At 43.4% G+C, this 14,786-nt stretch overlaps 1 protein-coding gene across 1 annotated transcript in view; it reads left to right on the top strand.

The window, feature by feature from the left end:
• Nucleotides 1–3,877: 3,877 nt before the first annotated feature.
• CABLES1 (Cdk5 and Abl enzyme substrate 1) overlaps nucleotides 3,878–14,786 on the top strand; it is a 63,411-nt gene continuing 52,502 nt past the window's right edge. Inside the window, exon 1 of the mRNA XM_072152076.1 lies at nucleotides 3,878–4,533. Coding sequence (XP_072008177.1) covers nucleotides 4,019–4,533 — 515 coding nt within the window. The 5' untranslated portion in view covers nucleotides 3,878–4,018. The remainder of the gene's footprint in view (nucleotides 4,534–14,786) is intronic.

Genomic DNA, 14,786 nt, shown 5'->3' with positions numbered 1-14,786 from the left:
CTATGATACTATGATTTCTCTGCTAGCCACTTGATTTTTGGCCTCCCTTACCTAGTTACCCTTATACTCATTTAGGGGGAGTTTTATCTGCGCGTCTACACCAGTTTTCTGTCGTAAAAGCACAGAAATTAACGCAAATTCTTGCGACTGCGCTACTTCATGCCATGTGGGCGTAGAGGGGACTGTCCCATACCCGTGTACTTTTTAAAAACCTGCAAACTTTAGTTAAGGTTTTCACACAAAGCTACTCCAGGTTGGGCCTTAATCATATGCGGGCGCACAATAAATTCCCCCCATAGTTTCCATCCTATAATCATGCATTGATTCAGATTATTGTAGAAATGACAGTGGGGGAAATACAGTATATCTGTATAAAAACTATGGATAACATGCAAGTTTCATATCAAATTAAGATGTAATAAAAATATATAAACCGTATTTCTGGAAGTTGTTCTGTCCGATAGAAGGTTAACCCATTGCTGTGAAGGTGGTGCTGGGTCCTTGGGAATAAAATATGGAATATATTTTATTTAGGAGGTAAGCAGAATAACACATAATATGTAGTTTGTCTCTAACATATTTTAGAGTGTGGCCTATACAAGCAGAGCCCAGGTTACATACAAGATAGGTTCCTTAGGTGTGTACTTAAGTTGAATTTGTATGTAAGTCGGAACTTGTATATTTTGTGATTGTAACTCAAGACATTTTTTTTCTGTCCCTGTGACAGTTGGATTTTCAAAAATTTGTGCTATTATGGGAAGTCAAAAAGGCTTCATTACAGACACCTTACAGCTGATCATTGCAGCCTGGGACTAAAATAAAGCATCCATAGAGTTTCACCAAAGGTCACTGTGGGCAGAGGGGTCGGTCTGTAAATAGGCGTCGTTTGTAAGTCAGTTGTCCTTAAGATGGCGACCGCCTGTATGTGTAATATGTTCTGCCCATTAGGCATGTTTTATCACTTTTAGCTCTCTTTAGCTGCTAATTGGGCTGGGCACCGACCTGTTAAATTGTCGGCCACTTCCTGTGACCCCTGCTAGATCTTTGTGCCTCATAGCCATAGAGAAAGCTTCCCATTGCGATTCTTGTGTATCATCCGTTGTGACCTTCTGCTACGTTCCTGACCTCGATTCTCTGCCGCCTGCCTTGACCTTATGCTATGTCCTCGACTTCGATCCTTTGCTGCCTGTCCTGACCTTCTGCCTGACCACGACTCAGATTCTGCTTGCCGATTCTGTACCTGGCCTTGGTCACCAACGCGGGCAAAGATGCTCCTGTGGAGCGACCTGGTGGTTAATACCGGGTGCCACTTAGACTCCACTCCCAGGTGTTGGCTGACTCGCGGTGGTTCAGTGGGTCCACTACCACCGACCCTGGTTCTGGTAGCTTCATACTGGAGCGGTTAGAATTTCTATGAAGGCTCTGTAAGGAGCAGGGCTGGTATCTGCAGGCAGTGTGTCTGGACAGCAGGTCTCAGACACATCTGCTCATCACTCCATATTAGAAAGAACTCTCTAGAACTTTCTAGCCACAAGTGATTTTATGAACCTCCCTTGGGAGGGAGCAATTTCCATTATCCAACCAGGGACCTTCTTACAATATGGAATTAACAATTATTAAACATGACATCCTATTGGTCAGAATCTAAACATTTCCTACCCATGCAGATGTTATGCAGGTGCAATACCAAATATAGACAGAAGATGGAATGAATGAAGGAATGAATATATTATGTTGAGGTCAAAGGACATGTTCTTAAAGGCAACTTTCTATTGAAATACACAGACTGCAGAATTAGCTGGCCATGCTCACCTACATCTGGAGGGCCATGGAAGCGGATATAGTTCCCAATGTAACTACCTGACAGGCCGTTACATATCCATACACAATCCTCATAGCATATTAAAGGGGAGATGTTTAACATGATAACCAAATTGTGTTTCTAGGTTCCAGGGCTCAGGAGATATAGGCATTTGAAATGTGCCCCCTCCAATCTATCAGCTGAAGGCAGAATATAGAAGGAGCTATAGAAAAGACTTCGCTACAGTTTGCAGAATTGTAGAAGTACATGCACCCTCTGCATTTGTAACTTGGGGAAAGGGTGATGGGATGTACATAGTTATAACATATTTTGGCATAAGTCTATTCCGTTCTAGTACTTGACAAATGACAAAAAAGCTTATTTTTCACATTTGTAGTAATTTATTGGCTATTTCTATTAAAAAAAAAAAAAGAAAAAAGAAAGAAAATATGTAATTAATAAAACTATCCTATAGAAGAAGCGCATAGCAGAGCTGCAAAAATTGCCCTGGACATTCTAGCACCAATGACCCTCAGTCGCGAAGGGGTTAAAGCAGTGGCATCACTTGAGTGAGTGCTAACTTCTACCTCACAGGCCTGAGATGTCATGCACATCTGTCACATGGCCTGCTTATAGTTTAACCCTTACTTTGCCACCTTTTACTCTTTTTTTTTCCGGTCAAGTTCTAAAACCTGTAACTTTTTTCATTTTTCCATGAAGGTTGCTGGTTTAGGACTTTTTTTTTTAGTGGAGTGAGTTTCACTTTTTGGTGTTTTCCATCTGTGGTGGTAATTTATCAATTGAATTATAGTAACTTTCTGGAGAAGAAAAAAAAACACCCTTTTATTTCTTACTTCTAGACAATCCAACTTGAAACCCTGGCACACCAACCTCACCGAACGTCATTGGAGAAATCTCTCTCCAAGGAAAACCTCATACAAGCAGACGGTCTTCACCCACAAATCTGCACTTTGTTTCTGCTAAAAAGACAACGTCCACCTCCACCCACCTCTTTTATTTCAGAATATGGGGGGGGGGGGGGGGCAGGATATTAGGTAATTGACCAGTATACATCTATTAGAAGTTCTGCATCAGTGTCTTGATATGTAAAGTGAAGCCTCCTGTCTTTTACCTCATGAGCTGGACATTCCTGGCCATAAAGCGGCCATTTTATGGACAGGAATGTCTGGCTGATGAGGTAAAAGACAGAAAGCAGTGCAGTACTATTAATAGATGTATATTGGTAAATTACCTAATATACTGTCCCCCACTTACACACATTACAAAAAACATGAGATAAAGTAGCCAACCCCTTTAGCCACTGCACAGTCTTCTCTGCTGCACTATCGCCTTATCTTACTATTTCCATTTGCTTCAGAACTTCTTGAACAACCTGATCATCGGGAACTATGTTCCTATCTTTCTTCAGACTTGCTCTTTGACTTCTGCTTTCCCCCTCCCACTGTGTGACATTACAGCAGGCAGAAAGACGGGAGGAAGCTCTGAGGTAGCATCTACAGCCTAAGGCTACATTCAGACGATGTATGCCCGCCATACCGTAGTACGGCGGGCATACATCGGCGCTGTGGAGAGGAGCAGGGGATGAGCGCTGCTCACCCCCGCCACTCTCCATAGGAAGATATAGCGCACAGCGCCATATTATGTAGAAAGATAAGACATGTCCTATCTTTCTACGGGCAACAGAGTAGTACGGTGCCGCACGTGTACTGCACCGTACCGCCATACATGTACTTCGTCCCCCATACATGTGTGTGAATGCAGCCTAACAGCTTGTGGAAGCTAGGGCATGGAGGGGATTTGGTAACACCCCCCAGAGCCCTTCTGGCTCATAATAATAATAATTTTAAAAGTTGATTTTAGAAGGAAGGAGGCCATGTATCTATGAGCAGGTGTCCCTGGTGCATGTTACTACCTCTGTGTGAGGTGCAGCTCATGTATCTATATAGTGTACATGATATTGTGCAGGATATGACAGGCTGTGCAGTGACATTGCTGCCATTAGCCTGCACTATGCCCATGCTGATAAGGAGGACGGAGCAGCCCTTGAAGGAAGTGGCAGCCCCTTGCAGCACACTACACGGGAGGAAGGATCCTGTGACAGAGATCCCGCCCCGCTCCCAGCGCAGCCGCCCTCCCGCCCGTGTCCCGGTGCACCGCTCACATGCTGCTACACTCCGCGCTGCCCACACATGCGCCATGGCCACTGCCAACTGCAGTAATGGGCTCATGCTAGGAGGTGCCATGCAGTCCCCAGGTGCCCACAGCCTGGAGCACATTAGGAGGCAGCAGCAGCTCATGGACCCCCGCAGGAGGCAGGCTGCCCTCTCCTTCCTCACCAACATTTCTCTGGACGGGCGCCCCCTGCAGGAGTACAGGGCAGTGCAGGAGGCAGGTGCAGCGGAGGACGGGGTGCAGTGGCCGGGTACCCCACTACCTGCCACCCCTAGAGCCAGCTGGGCCTCCCCACAACTTGTGTGCTCGGCGGGAGTACTCCGGGAGGATGAGGAGGAGGACGTGCACGGCTCAGGACTGGAGCTGGCAGAGGCGGAGGACGCCTTTAATAGCGTGCCCATCACAGCTGTGGCCACTGTCAGCAGGGGGCGCCTCAACTCCTTCACCTATGGCATCCTGCCCGCTGCCCTCACCAGGGCGTCCTGCCAGGACCCGCTGCAGGGGCTCTTCTCCAGCGCCATGGACATCCCCCGGTCCAGGTGAGGAACCTTTACTCTGCAGCATGATGTCACTGGGTGTGTATGACGTCACAGCACAACCCCCTGGTCTGTATATGATGTCACCTCTTCACCGCCCAGATGTGTGCATGACGTCACTTGTTTAGTGAGTACCAATCATTCTCTCTGGGGTGAACTGGAGGCAATTTATACTGTGTAGTGCAATGTATATGGGATATAGAGAGAAGTCCTCTTGTTCCTTATGTTCCTCTGTAATAAAACTGGCCATGTGACTTGGAGTCTTTACCTGTCTAATTAAAATCCCCCAAAAATCATACAATTGGTTTAAAATATAAAATGTCATTGACTGTACAGTATGTAATAAATATCTGAAAAACTTGGGTCTTACCCCCTGTACCCACAGGATGGGGCTCCCCTGACCCATACTGGAGAGGTGGGTGTGCTTGTGTCCCACGCTCCATACATGTCTATGGGAAATAGCTGTCACTGTTTGCTCAAGGTTTTTTGCCTAAATCCAGATCAGCAGTCATGTGTGGCCACCCGCTAGATGGGGGTTAGGCAACTCCTCTTCTTCATTTGAGTTTACTATAACATGTCAAATTATACCCATGGTTATCATGGATTTAAGACCCCTTCCACACTAGCGTTTTTCACGCGCAAGTTCTGCGCGTGCTTTTGACGCGCAGAACTTGCATTGCACTCTGTCCCATTGTTTCCAATGGGTCTTTCCTCATTTGCGTTGTTTTTCACGCGCGTGCTTGCGTTTGTTTTGACGCGCGTCAAAATCGCAGCATGCTCCACCGTTGTTCGGAACGGTGCGAACAAAATAGCATGTGAAGAACAATATATATGTGTGTAAAGAACACATTGCAGATGTTTCCATACATCTGCAATGTCTTCTTCACACACATATATATTGTTCTTCACATGCTATTTTGGGCGCACCGTTCCGCGCGTATCTCCCGACAAGTAAGCAGATGTGCCGAACATCTGTAATCTATTCTTCACTGTGTTCTTCACTGTGTTTTTCACTTAAATGATCCTGTGTTCACTGTTTTTATTCTATTCTTCACTGTTCTTCACATCTGCTAACTTGTCGGGAGATAATATACGCGCGCGGAACAGTGAAGAAAAGATTGTAGATGTTTGCATACATCTGCTAACTTATCAGAAGACATTCTTTTTCAATTAAATAAAGCATTTTATTCCCGAACCATGGTACCTTTGAAAAAGTCCCATTGACTTAAAAAAACGTGCGTGAAAAACGCACCGAAAACGCAAAAAAACGCGAACGACACGCACGTGAAAAACGCAAAAACGTAATGACTCCAAGGAAAAATGGAACAAAAACGCAGGCAAAAACGTCAGTTTTTTCACGCATTGCACCCTGACGTGAAATGCAACGCTAGTGTGGAAGGGGCCTAAGGGTTTTGCCCATGAAAGAAAGTTTTCAAATTTTAATCCCCTATTGATATTTACACAATAAAGATCATTTTTACTTAACAATTTTACTCAGTCTTATAGCTGTTTTAGCTCCTATAACTCAGTGATGGTCAGTGTAAGATTCCAGAGTGTGGGCGAGGACTTTCTAAGAAGACACTTCATGATCCCTCTAGTGCTGTGAGATGCTGTGTGGTGACAATGTGGTTAGATTATCAGGGTCCAGGTTTATCTACACTTTCATTTACCTTTTGAACATTTTACTTGTATCTGACACATGGAAAAAGAGAGATGAGAGATGATAAGATCCATATAAAACACAATGATACACTCCGCTCTGCTAACTCACTTATAACACACAGAATCGGCTCTGCTATACACCTCCCTACTCTGGATAAAGACCTTATCTTTCCTGTAGCTTGTAGAGTAAGTCTCTGCACACAACTGCTGGGCAGCAGCAAGTGCCTGTGTCTGAGCTGGTCTTATAATGCAGTGGGGAGGGACAGGAGGCAACAGAAGCTATTCATGAAAAGAACCCGACTATAGTTAGAAGATTTACAGTCGTATCCAGGAGCAACCAACAGACCAGGACTGGCAGAGACAGGTTATAATTATATCTGTGAAATGCTGTATTTTTGTTAATAACAGTGAATTAGAGAATGTGTTATTTTGTTATCTTGAGTATATTTAACCCCTTGGAGCTCTGTGCAGTAGCTTTACGGCGCAGAGGTGCAGGGGGTGTAGAAAGAGGGCTCACAGGCTGAGCCCTCTTTATACAGAGGTGAGGTTTGTTGCATACTGCAGCAAACTCCCCCCCCCCCCCCACTAATAACCCGCTATAAACTCTTCCGATGCAGACAGCGGTGCGTGGGCAATCTTGGATCCTTTCGTCGCTCCCCCGAACGTCATCGGGGGCCGTGATCGTTTACTATGATAGCCTCGGGTCTTCGTCAGACATGAGGCTGCGTGGTTTCTGCAGATTCGTTACAATGAGCCAGTGGCTCATTGTAATGTATACTGTGCAGAAATGCAATATACTGCAGTACAGTAGTATTGCAGTATATGGTAGGGACGATCAGACCATCCAGGGTTCATGTACCCTACAGGGTTTAAAAACTAGTAAAAACAAAGTTTCAAAAATAATAAAAAAGTAAAAAACCATGTTTTGCCCATCTCCTCTGTAAACCTGCATACTTAGCCTGGTCAAATGCCTCATGTGTTGTGAATGGAAGAGTAGGCAATGCCGCTCTGAGGCTCCAGCTCATCTACCTAAAGGAAAAAGGATTGGGCAGATCAAATCATACCCAATAATTATTTCCCTCGGAAGCAGATGTCGTAAGGACTCCATACACAGTAAATGGTTGGCTGGACCCAATATTTGGTGGGTTAGGTTGATGTACAAGTCAATTTCATGGAAAACCCCTCTAAATATATAATAATAATAATAATAATAATATATATGTATCTTTTCATGGTAAGGAGGTTGAGGAGGCAGCTCTGATTATTACTGGTACATAATAAACTTCTCATTGGGAATGCGCCAAGTGATTTCACTGTTGAGTAGAACATGCGAGGGGAGATACTCCATGAACTGTGACCCGCTCTGCAGATGTAGTCGGCTCATTACCAGTGCTGTGCACTCCAAGAATCTGCAGAGCCATCTTAATTTGTTGATTTACATACTCTGCAGGTCATAACTCATTTGTTTTCTTTAACCCTTTCTGGGTTTTGTTGCTTCAGCAGTTTAAAAACAGAATTGATGCTGCTCCATGCAAGGGTTAATGTTGAAGAAATCTTATTAATTGTTACAATGGTTCTTGCAGGACTTTCCGTCTGTTTTCTTCACAAATAATGTTGTACCTAATGCACCAGAAATCCTCATCGCTATAGCGCTGTGTGTATTGGGTTATGATTCAATTTACACCAGATTTATCACTCTCAATAACATCCAACATACCTTGCATTTTTTTAAAAAAATCATTTATACCTTGCATTTTTTTATGAAGTTGCCTATAAAGGTGTAGTGGATATTCAGAGAACAGTTAGTAGCCACCAAGAGAGGCACCGTGACTGTGGTTATCTTCTTATATTTGTTTTCTATGGCCACCTTCCTTCTAAAAATCAACTTTTAAAATGTATGCTAATGAGCTTGAAGGGCCATGAGGGTGTTACCAGAACACCTCCGTGCTGTTGATTCACAGGCTGTCACATAATATTGATAATGGCCTATTGTATTCTTCACATTTGCAGACCACTGACCTCAATGGAATTGGTATACAAATAAAACAGGTCTCGTTTATTTATTTTTTTCTCGTGATGCTAAGGAAACCAGTGTTTTGCCTCTTTGTCTATTATTTTTATTCTTTCACAAAAGAAAAACAAATGCCATACAGACCCGGGAAATAAACAGATAAAATACAGACACAAAATGTACTAAAAACTTTTTTTTTTTTTGACGCACAACAAATACGCATTTGTTTGTTCTGAAGCCTCTGCTTTGTTATTTTATCTGTGCGCTTAGGGTTATTGTCTTGTTGGAAGATAAACCTTTGTTCCAGACCAGGTCTCCATATCATGATGCTGCCACCACCATGTGTCACTGTTGGGATTGTATTTGGCAGGAGATGAGCAGCGCCTGGTTTTCTCCACACATACCGCTTAGAATTAACACCAAAAAGTTCAATCTTTATCTCACTAGACTAGAGAATTTTGTTTCTAATATTATGGGAGTCATTCATGTTTTTTTTTTTGCAAACTATGCAGGCTTTCGTATGTCTTGCACTGAGAAAAGCAGTCTGTTGGCACACTCTGCCCTAAAGCCCTGATTGGTGGAAGGCCGTTGTGATAGTGGAGCTCAGCCATAGTGATTTTGAGGTTCTTCTTTACCTTTCTCACCAAAGCTATTCTCAAACAATTGCTTAGTTTGGCTGGAAGGCCAGGTCAAGCAAGAGTTGTAGTCGTCCCAAACTTCTTATATTTAAGAATTATGGAGGTCACTGTGCTCTTAGGCACCTTGAATGCAGCAGAAATTCTTTTGTAACCTGGGGCAGATCTGTGCTTTGCCACAATTCTGTCTCTGAGATCCTTGGGCAGTCCCTTAGACCTCTGTGCTCTAAGATGGACTGTGTGGTCTTACATAGACAGGTGTGTGCCTTTCCTTATCAAGTCCAGTCAGTTAAATTAAAAACAGCTGGACTCCAATGAACGAGTAGAACCATCTCAAGGACGATCAGAGGGAAAAGGACAGCATGTGAATACTAAAGATCATATGATATTTCAGTTTTTCTTGTTTAATTAGCAAATTTACCTGCATTTTTTTTTGTTCTTGTCCAGATGAGGTGCAGAGTGTATATTAATAAGCAAAAAATTTATATTACCATTTGGCTGCTATGAAACAGAGTGAAAAATTTAAAGGTCTCTGAATATATTCCATACCCACTTTACATGCAGCTCCAATACGTTTTTTACAGATCCATTACCATAGAAAAGAGGAGCCATAGCCACAGTTTTTTGCATGTGTGAAAAACTCTGTAAAAACTGATCAAAAACGTGCCGCTACTTTAGTCATAAAATAGACTTGGGTCTTTATGTAAATAAAGCACAGGTGCTTTAGGGGTGTCACCAGGGCCGCCACTAGGAATTTTGGGGCCCCCTTACTGGAAGATTTTTATGCTCCCCTCCACCGGCGTCCATTCCCACATTGATACATAACATTGTATACACCATTTTTTTAAATTTTTTAAGCCATAAATACCTAGACTCTGCAAGTGCCTACTCAGTATATAGATAGCCCCACCAGTTCACAGCAGATGCCCCCTTTGATGAAATATCCTGCCAGATGCCCTCCTTTGATGAAATATCCTGCCAGATGCCCCCCTTTGATGACTTGTCCACCCCACATGCCCCCCTTTGGATGACTTGTCCACCCCACATGCCCCCCTTGGATGACTTGTCCACCCCACATGCCCCCTTTTAATGTAAAGTACATAGCAGGGCCCTGTTGAAAAAAAAAATACTCACCTTTGGATTCTTCTCCCTGGCCGCTCAACTCAGTCTTCTCTTCTTCTGGCCTGGGCGCATCACTAGGAGGCGGCAGTGTCGTGGTTGTGTTACATTATAGTGTAAGGGGAACACAAAGCAGGAGGCAGGCACTGCTAGAGTAAGGTGTTCTAGTGTAAGGGCCCGTGCTGCACCTACACCACTGCGTCATGGGGATGCGCCCAAGCTGGAAGAGGAGAAGACGAAGCAGCTGGATAGCGAAAAAGAAGCTGAAAGATGAGCATAGGGTTTTTTTTTTTCCTTGCATAGGGGCCGTGTACTGTGAGCCCCTTGGGCCGCCCTTTAGACTGGAAACCTGGGGGCCTTGGAAAACAGTCCCATTAGGCCCCCCCCCCATGATGGTGCCCCTGGGTGTCGCCAGAGCTCTTCCGGGTTTTCATATCTGTGCAGTGGTGAAATTTTGGCGCGAGACACATATGGAGCAGGAAGGTGGGTTACAACTGCTTTCAGGGGGGGAGGGTAAGAGAGCCCAGATGGTACACCTGGTAAAGTATACATATTGTTGAAGTTGGTGTGGGTACAGTAACATCTTTCTTGGTCCTCCTGATGCTGTTAGGTTAATTTTCGTTTCCTATAAAAGTTACAACTTATAATATGTAGTACTTTACATCAGGTAACACCATTTTACATTATAACAGTCAATATCCCATACAAATTACGAGAGCCATTCCAGTAGGTGAGTTGATAAGAAGTAGGAGAAACTGTAATCAGGATTTCAATTTCCAAAAAGAAACCTGAGACTTGGGGGCTAGTGGTTACCCCGAATGGTCACTCAATAGAGCAAGGGAAATAGTCTCACTCAAAGAAAGAAGGAAATTACTTCCCCAAAACAGTAAGACAAATATTCCTGTAATGTTATTGCAATGTAGCTTACAGTGTAATAAAATTAAACATATTATTCTGTTGTACGAGAATAAAAAATTGGAACACATCTTAAAGAACGCATGTGGGATAGTAGCCTAAAGGTGTTGCACCCTTGGTAACATCCAATCACCATCCATTCTTTAGATGTGGTTCCAAACAATGTTGCACATGTTCTTTCATTACAACTAAAAAGGCACAAAAAACTTTTTTCTTGTTAAACAGCATCTCACATGAAATAGTGACAATGTTTTGTATGTCAGAAATTGTACCATATGTTATATTTTTGGGTTGGGTTCCAAATCAGAAAATGTAAAAAAAAGTATTGGAGCTTATAAATGAGGTTGGAAATCAGGAAGTCGGAAATGTTAGCGGAGCTTCGGCACATTTTCGTAAAATGCACAAATTGCCCCCCTGGTGTTAGCTATTTGCTTACTTGTGTTTAATTCATTATGTGCAGTTGCTATAAATTTTTAATAACATATGATATGATTAGTAACCTCATATAATTGATTACTGAACTTTAACTTATAACTTGAATATACATCTGTCATATGTTTTTTTTTTTTTTTTTTTTATCATGTAATGAAGAATTATTAATATAGCCACTAATATAAGAACCGATCCAATAGTGATTATACAGGCGGTCCCATACTTATGGATACACAACTTACAGACGACCCCTAGTTAAAAAAGGACCTCTCTGCCCCGTGACCTCTGGTGAAGCTCTCTGGATGCTTTACTTTAGTCCCAGGCTACAATGATCAGCTGTAAAGTGTCTGTAATGAAGTTTTATTGATAATCCCTGGTCCATTATAGAAAAAAAAATCAGAGAAATCCAATTGTCACTGGGACGAAAAAATAAATTGTCTGGAGCTACAAATATAAAATCTACAATTCCGACTTCCATACAAATTCAACTTAAGAACAAACCTAAAGAACTTAACCTGGGGACTGCCTGTACTTATGTATTGAAAATGGATATATGTAAATATGGAGTATCTGTATCATCACTATTGAATATATCAACTAATATGTGTTTGGATACATTTGTTTATTTTCATGATAGCAGCCAATATAGGGAATGAGATTAGAATATCATAGACGCATGACAACTGTTGCAACGCCCCTTTTCCCAGAAAAAAACATCAAAACAAACCAGTCCACTAAATATTCTACATAAAGCAGCTATTTCTATTTATTAAGAAAAAAAAAACCTCCATGCCACCACAAGAAAAGTTCTTTTGTCACAAAACACTAAATTACAAAGAAAAAGAAGTCGTGATGAGACGAAAAAAGACGCATTGAATTTGGTTTGATGAGGGGACGAGGGGCGTTGTACATTCAATGAAGTAAGATCAATCTGAAAAAAATAGTAATAAATAAAAGTAAATACAATGTAATAAATCTTGTAACACTATTCAACTACATCAAAAGGGAGAGACAGATGTTAAAGCAGACTTAAAGGGGTTATCCGAGCTTAGGAATAATTTAGGGCCAGGCTGGGGGGGGGGGGGCTATTTAAAAATAATAAACTTGTACTTCCCTCCACCTGCTGATGTCCTGCACCACAGTCCGTCTGATCTGTGCACTGGTTTGTTTACAAGGGCGCACAGGGAGCTTTAACGCTGAGAGATGGGGACGGATGGGAGGAGCCGGCCGGAAGCTCCCTGTGCACGGCTGCAGTGCCCCTGTAAACAAACTGTTTTTTTCTCCGACCGGCCCCTCCAGCCCCGGAAAAATCCCAGTGGGTCATATGGGCCCCTGTGTGTGTATGTGTGTGTGTATATATATATTACACTCACCGGCCACTTTATTAGGTACACCATGCTAGTAACGGGTTGGACCCTCTTTTGCCTTCAGAACTGCCTCAATTCTTTGTGGCATAGATTCAACAAGGTGCTGGAAGCATTCCTCAGAGATTTTGGTCCATATTGACATGATGGCATCACACAGTTGCCGCAGATTTGTCGGCTGCACATCCACGATGCGCATCTCCCGTTCCACCACATCCCAAAGATGCTCTATTGGATTGAGATCTGGTGACTGTGGAGGCCATTTGAGTACAGTGAACTCATTGTCATGTTCAAGAAACCAGTCTGAGATGATTCCAGCTTTATGACATGGCGCATTATCTTGCTGGAAGTAGCCATCAGATGTTGGGTACATTGTGGTCATAAAGGGATGGACATGGTTAGCAACAATACTCAGGTAGGCTGTGGCGTTACAACTATGCTCAATTGGTACCAAGGGGCCCAAAGAGTGCCAAGAAAATATTCCCCACACCATGACACCACCAGCCTGAACTGTTGATACAAGGCAGGATGGTTTCATGCTTTCATGTTGTTGACGCCAAATTCTGACTCTACCATCCGAATGTCGCAGCAGAAATCGAGACTCATCAGACTAGGCAACGTTTTTCCAATCTTCTACTGTCCAATTTCGATGAGCTTGTGCAAATTGTAGCCTCAGTTTCCTGTTCTTAGCTGAAAGGAGTGGCACCCGGTGTGGTCTTCTGCTGCTGTAGCCCATCTGCCTCAAAGTTCAACGTACTGTGCGTTCAGAGATGCTCTTCTGCCTACCTTGGTTGTAATGGGTGGCGATTTGAGTCACTGTTGCCTTTCTATCAGCTCAAACCAGTCTGCCCATTCTCCTCTGACCTCTGGCATCAACAAGGCATTTCCGCCCACAGAACTGCCGCTCACTGGATGTTTTTTCTTTTTCGGACCATTCTCTGTAAACCCTAGAGATGGTTGTGCGTGAAAATCCCAGTAGATCAGCAGTTTCTGAAATACTCAGACCAGCCCTTCTGGCACCAACAACCATGCCACGTTCAAAGGCACTTAAATCACCTTTCTTCCCCATACTGATGCTCGGTTTGAACTGCAGGAGATTGTCTTGACCATGTCTACATGCCTAAATGCACTGAGTTGCTGCCATGTGATTGGCTGATTAGAAATTAAGTGTTAACGAGCAGTTGGACAGGTGTGCCTAATTAAGTGGCCGGTGAGTGTAGGTCTCCAGATTAGAGCTTACTATATAGATACAGGGTCAGAACCAATCTTACAACATAGATATCAGCACCAAGTTAACAGAACCAACCCTACTACATAGAAACAGCAAAGGAACCAAGCTTAATACATACAGTAGGAACAAAAGCACTGTAGCTAATATAGTCTCAGTGCCCCCACAGTAGCAAATGGTCACAGTGCCCCCCACAGTATCCACAGTGCCCAACCAGCAGCCACAGTACTGGAGACCCCGAGAGCATAAAAATAATAATACTGAAGACACCAATGCAAACAAAAAAATAAATCTTCTCCTTCCGTGGCTCTTCTTCTCTCATGCCTGTACCGAATTGCAGCTTCTTCTCTCCTCCATGTGCCGCTCTGCTCTGCATCCCGTGCTGGTTGTATCTAGCGGCATCAAGACCCAAAGCAGAACTGTGCAAGGAGCAAGAGGGGACCTGGAAGCAGTACAGTACTGCTGACAAGTGTCTTCTGCTCATGTCCTTAACCTGAGGAGGAGTTTCAGTGACACAGTGCATCAGTGAGAACTTCTCAGCTGCACTCACCGCCACCTGGCCTCTTGCATGAGTTATGCAAGTGCCCATTGGACTCCTACTGTCAACAGGGTGCGTACCGTAACTGATAGCTTGACAGGTCACATGCACCCCTGATCGCACTTTTAGTTGAGATGAATATGTGCTGCACTTTATGTACATGCTGAGTAGTGTAGCTCTTCTGCTAAAGATTAGAGTTGCAAGAAAGAAGAAATGCAAGCATTTATGTCAGTACTGCTAGAGTGACCTGGAAAACAGGACTGTGGAGTCAGAGTTGGTGACCATTTTGGTGGAGCTGGAGTCTAAGTTTTGGATATTGAGAAGTCAGAGGTTTGGCTTATCAACTCCACAG

This window comes from Engystomops pustulosus, chromosome 5 (genome assembly GCF_040894005.1).
Source record: "Engystomops pustulosus chromosome 5, aEngPut4.maternal, whole genome shotgun sequence".
NCBI lineage: Eukaryota > Metazoa > Chordata > Amphibia > Anura > Leptodactylidae > Engystomops > Engystomops pustulosus.
The sequence above is the reverse complement of the archived record's forward strand: the minus strand, read 5'-3'. Positions and strand labels throughout refer to the sequence as shown.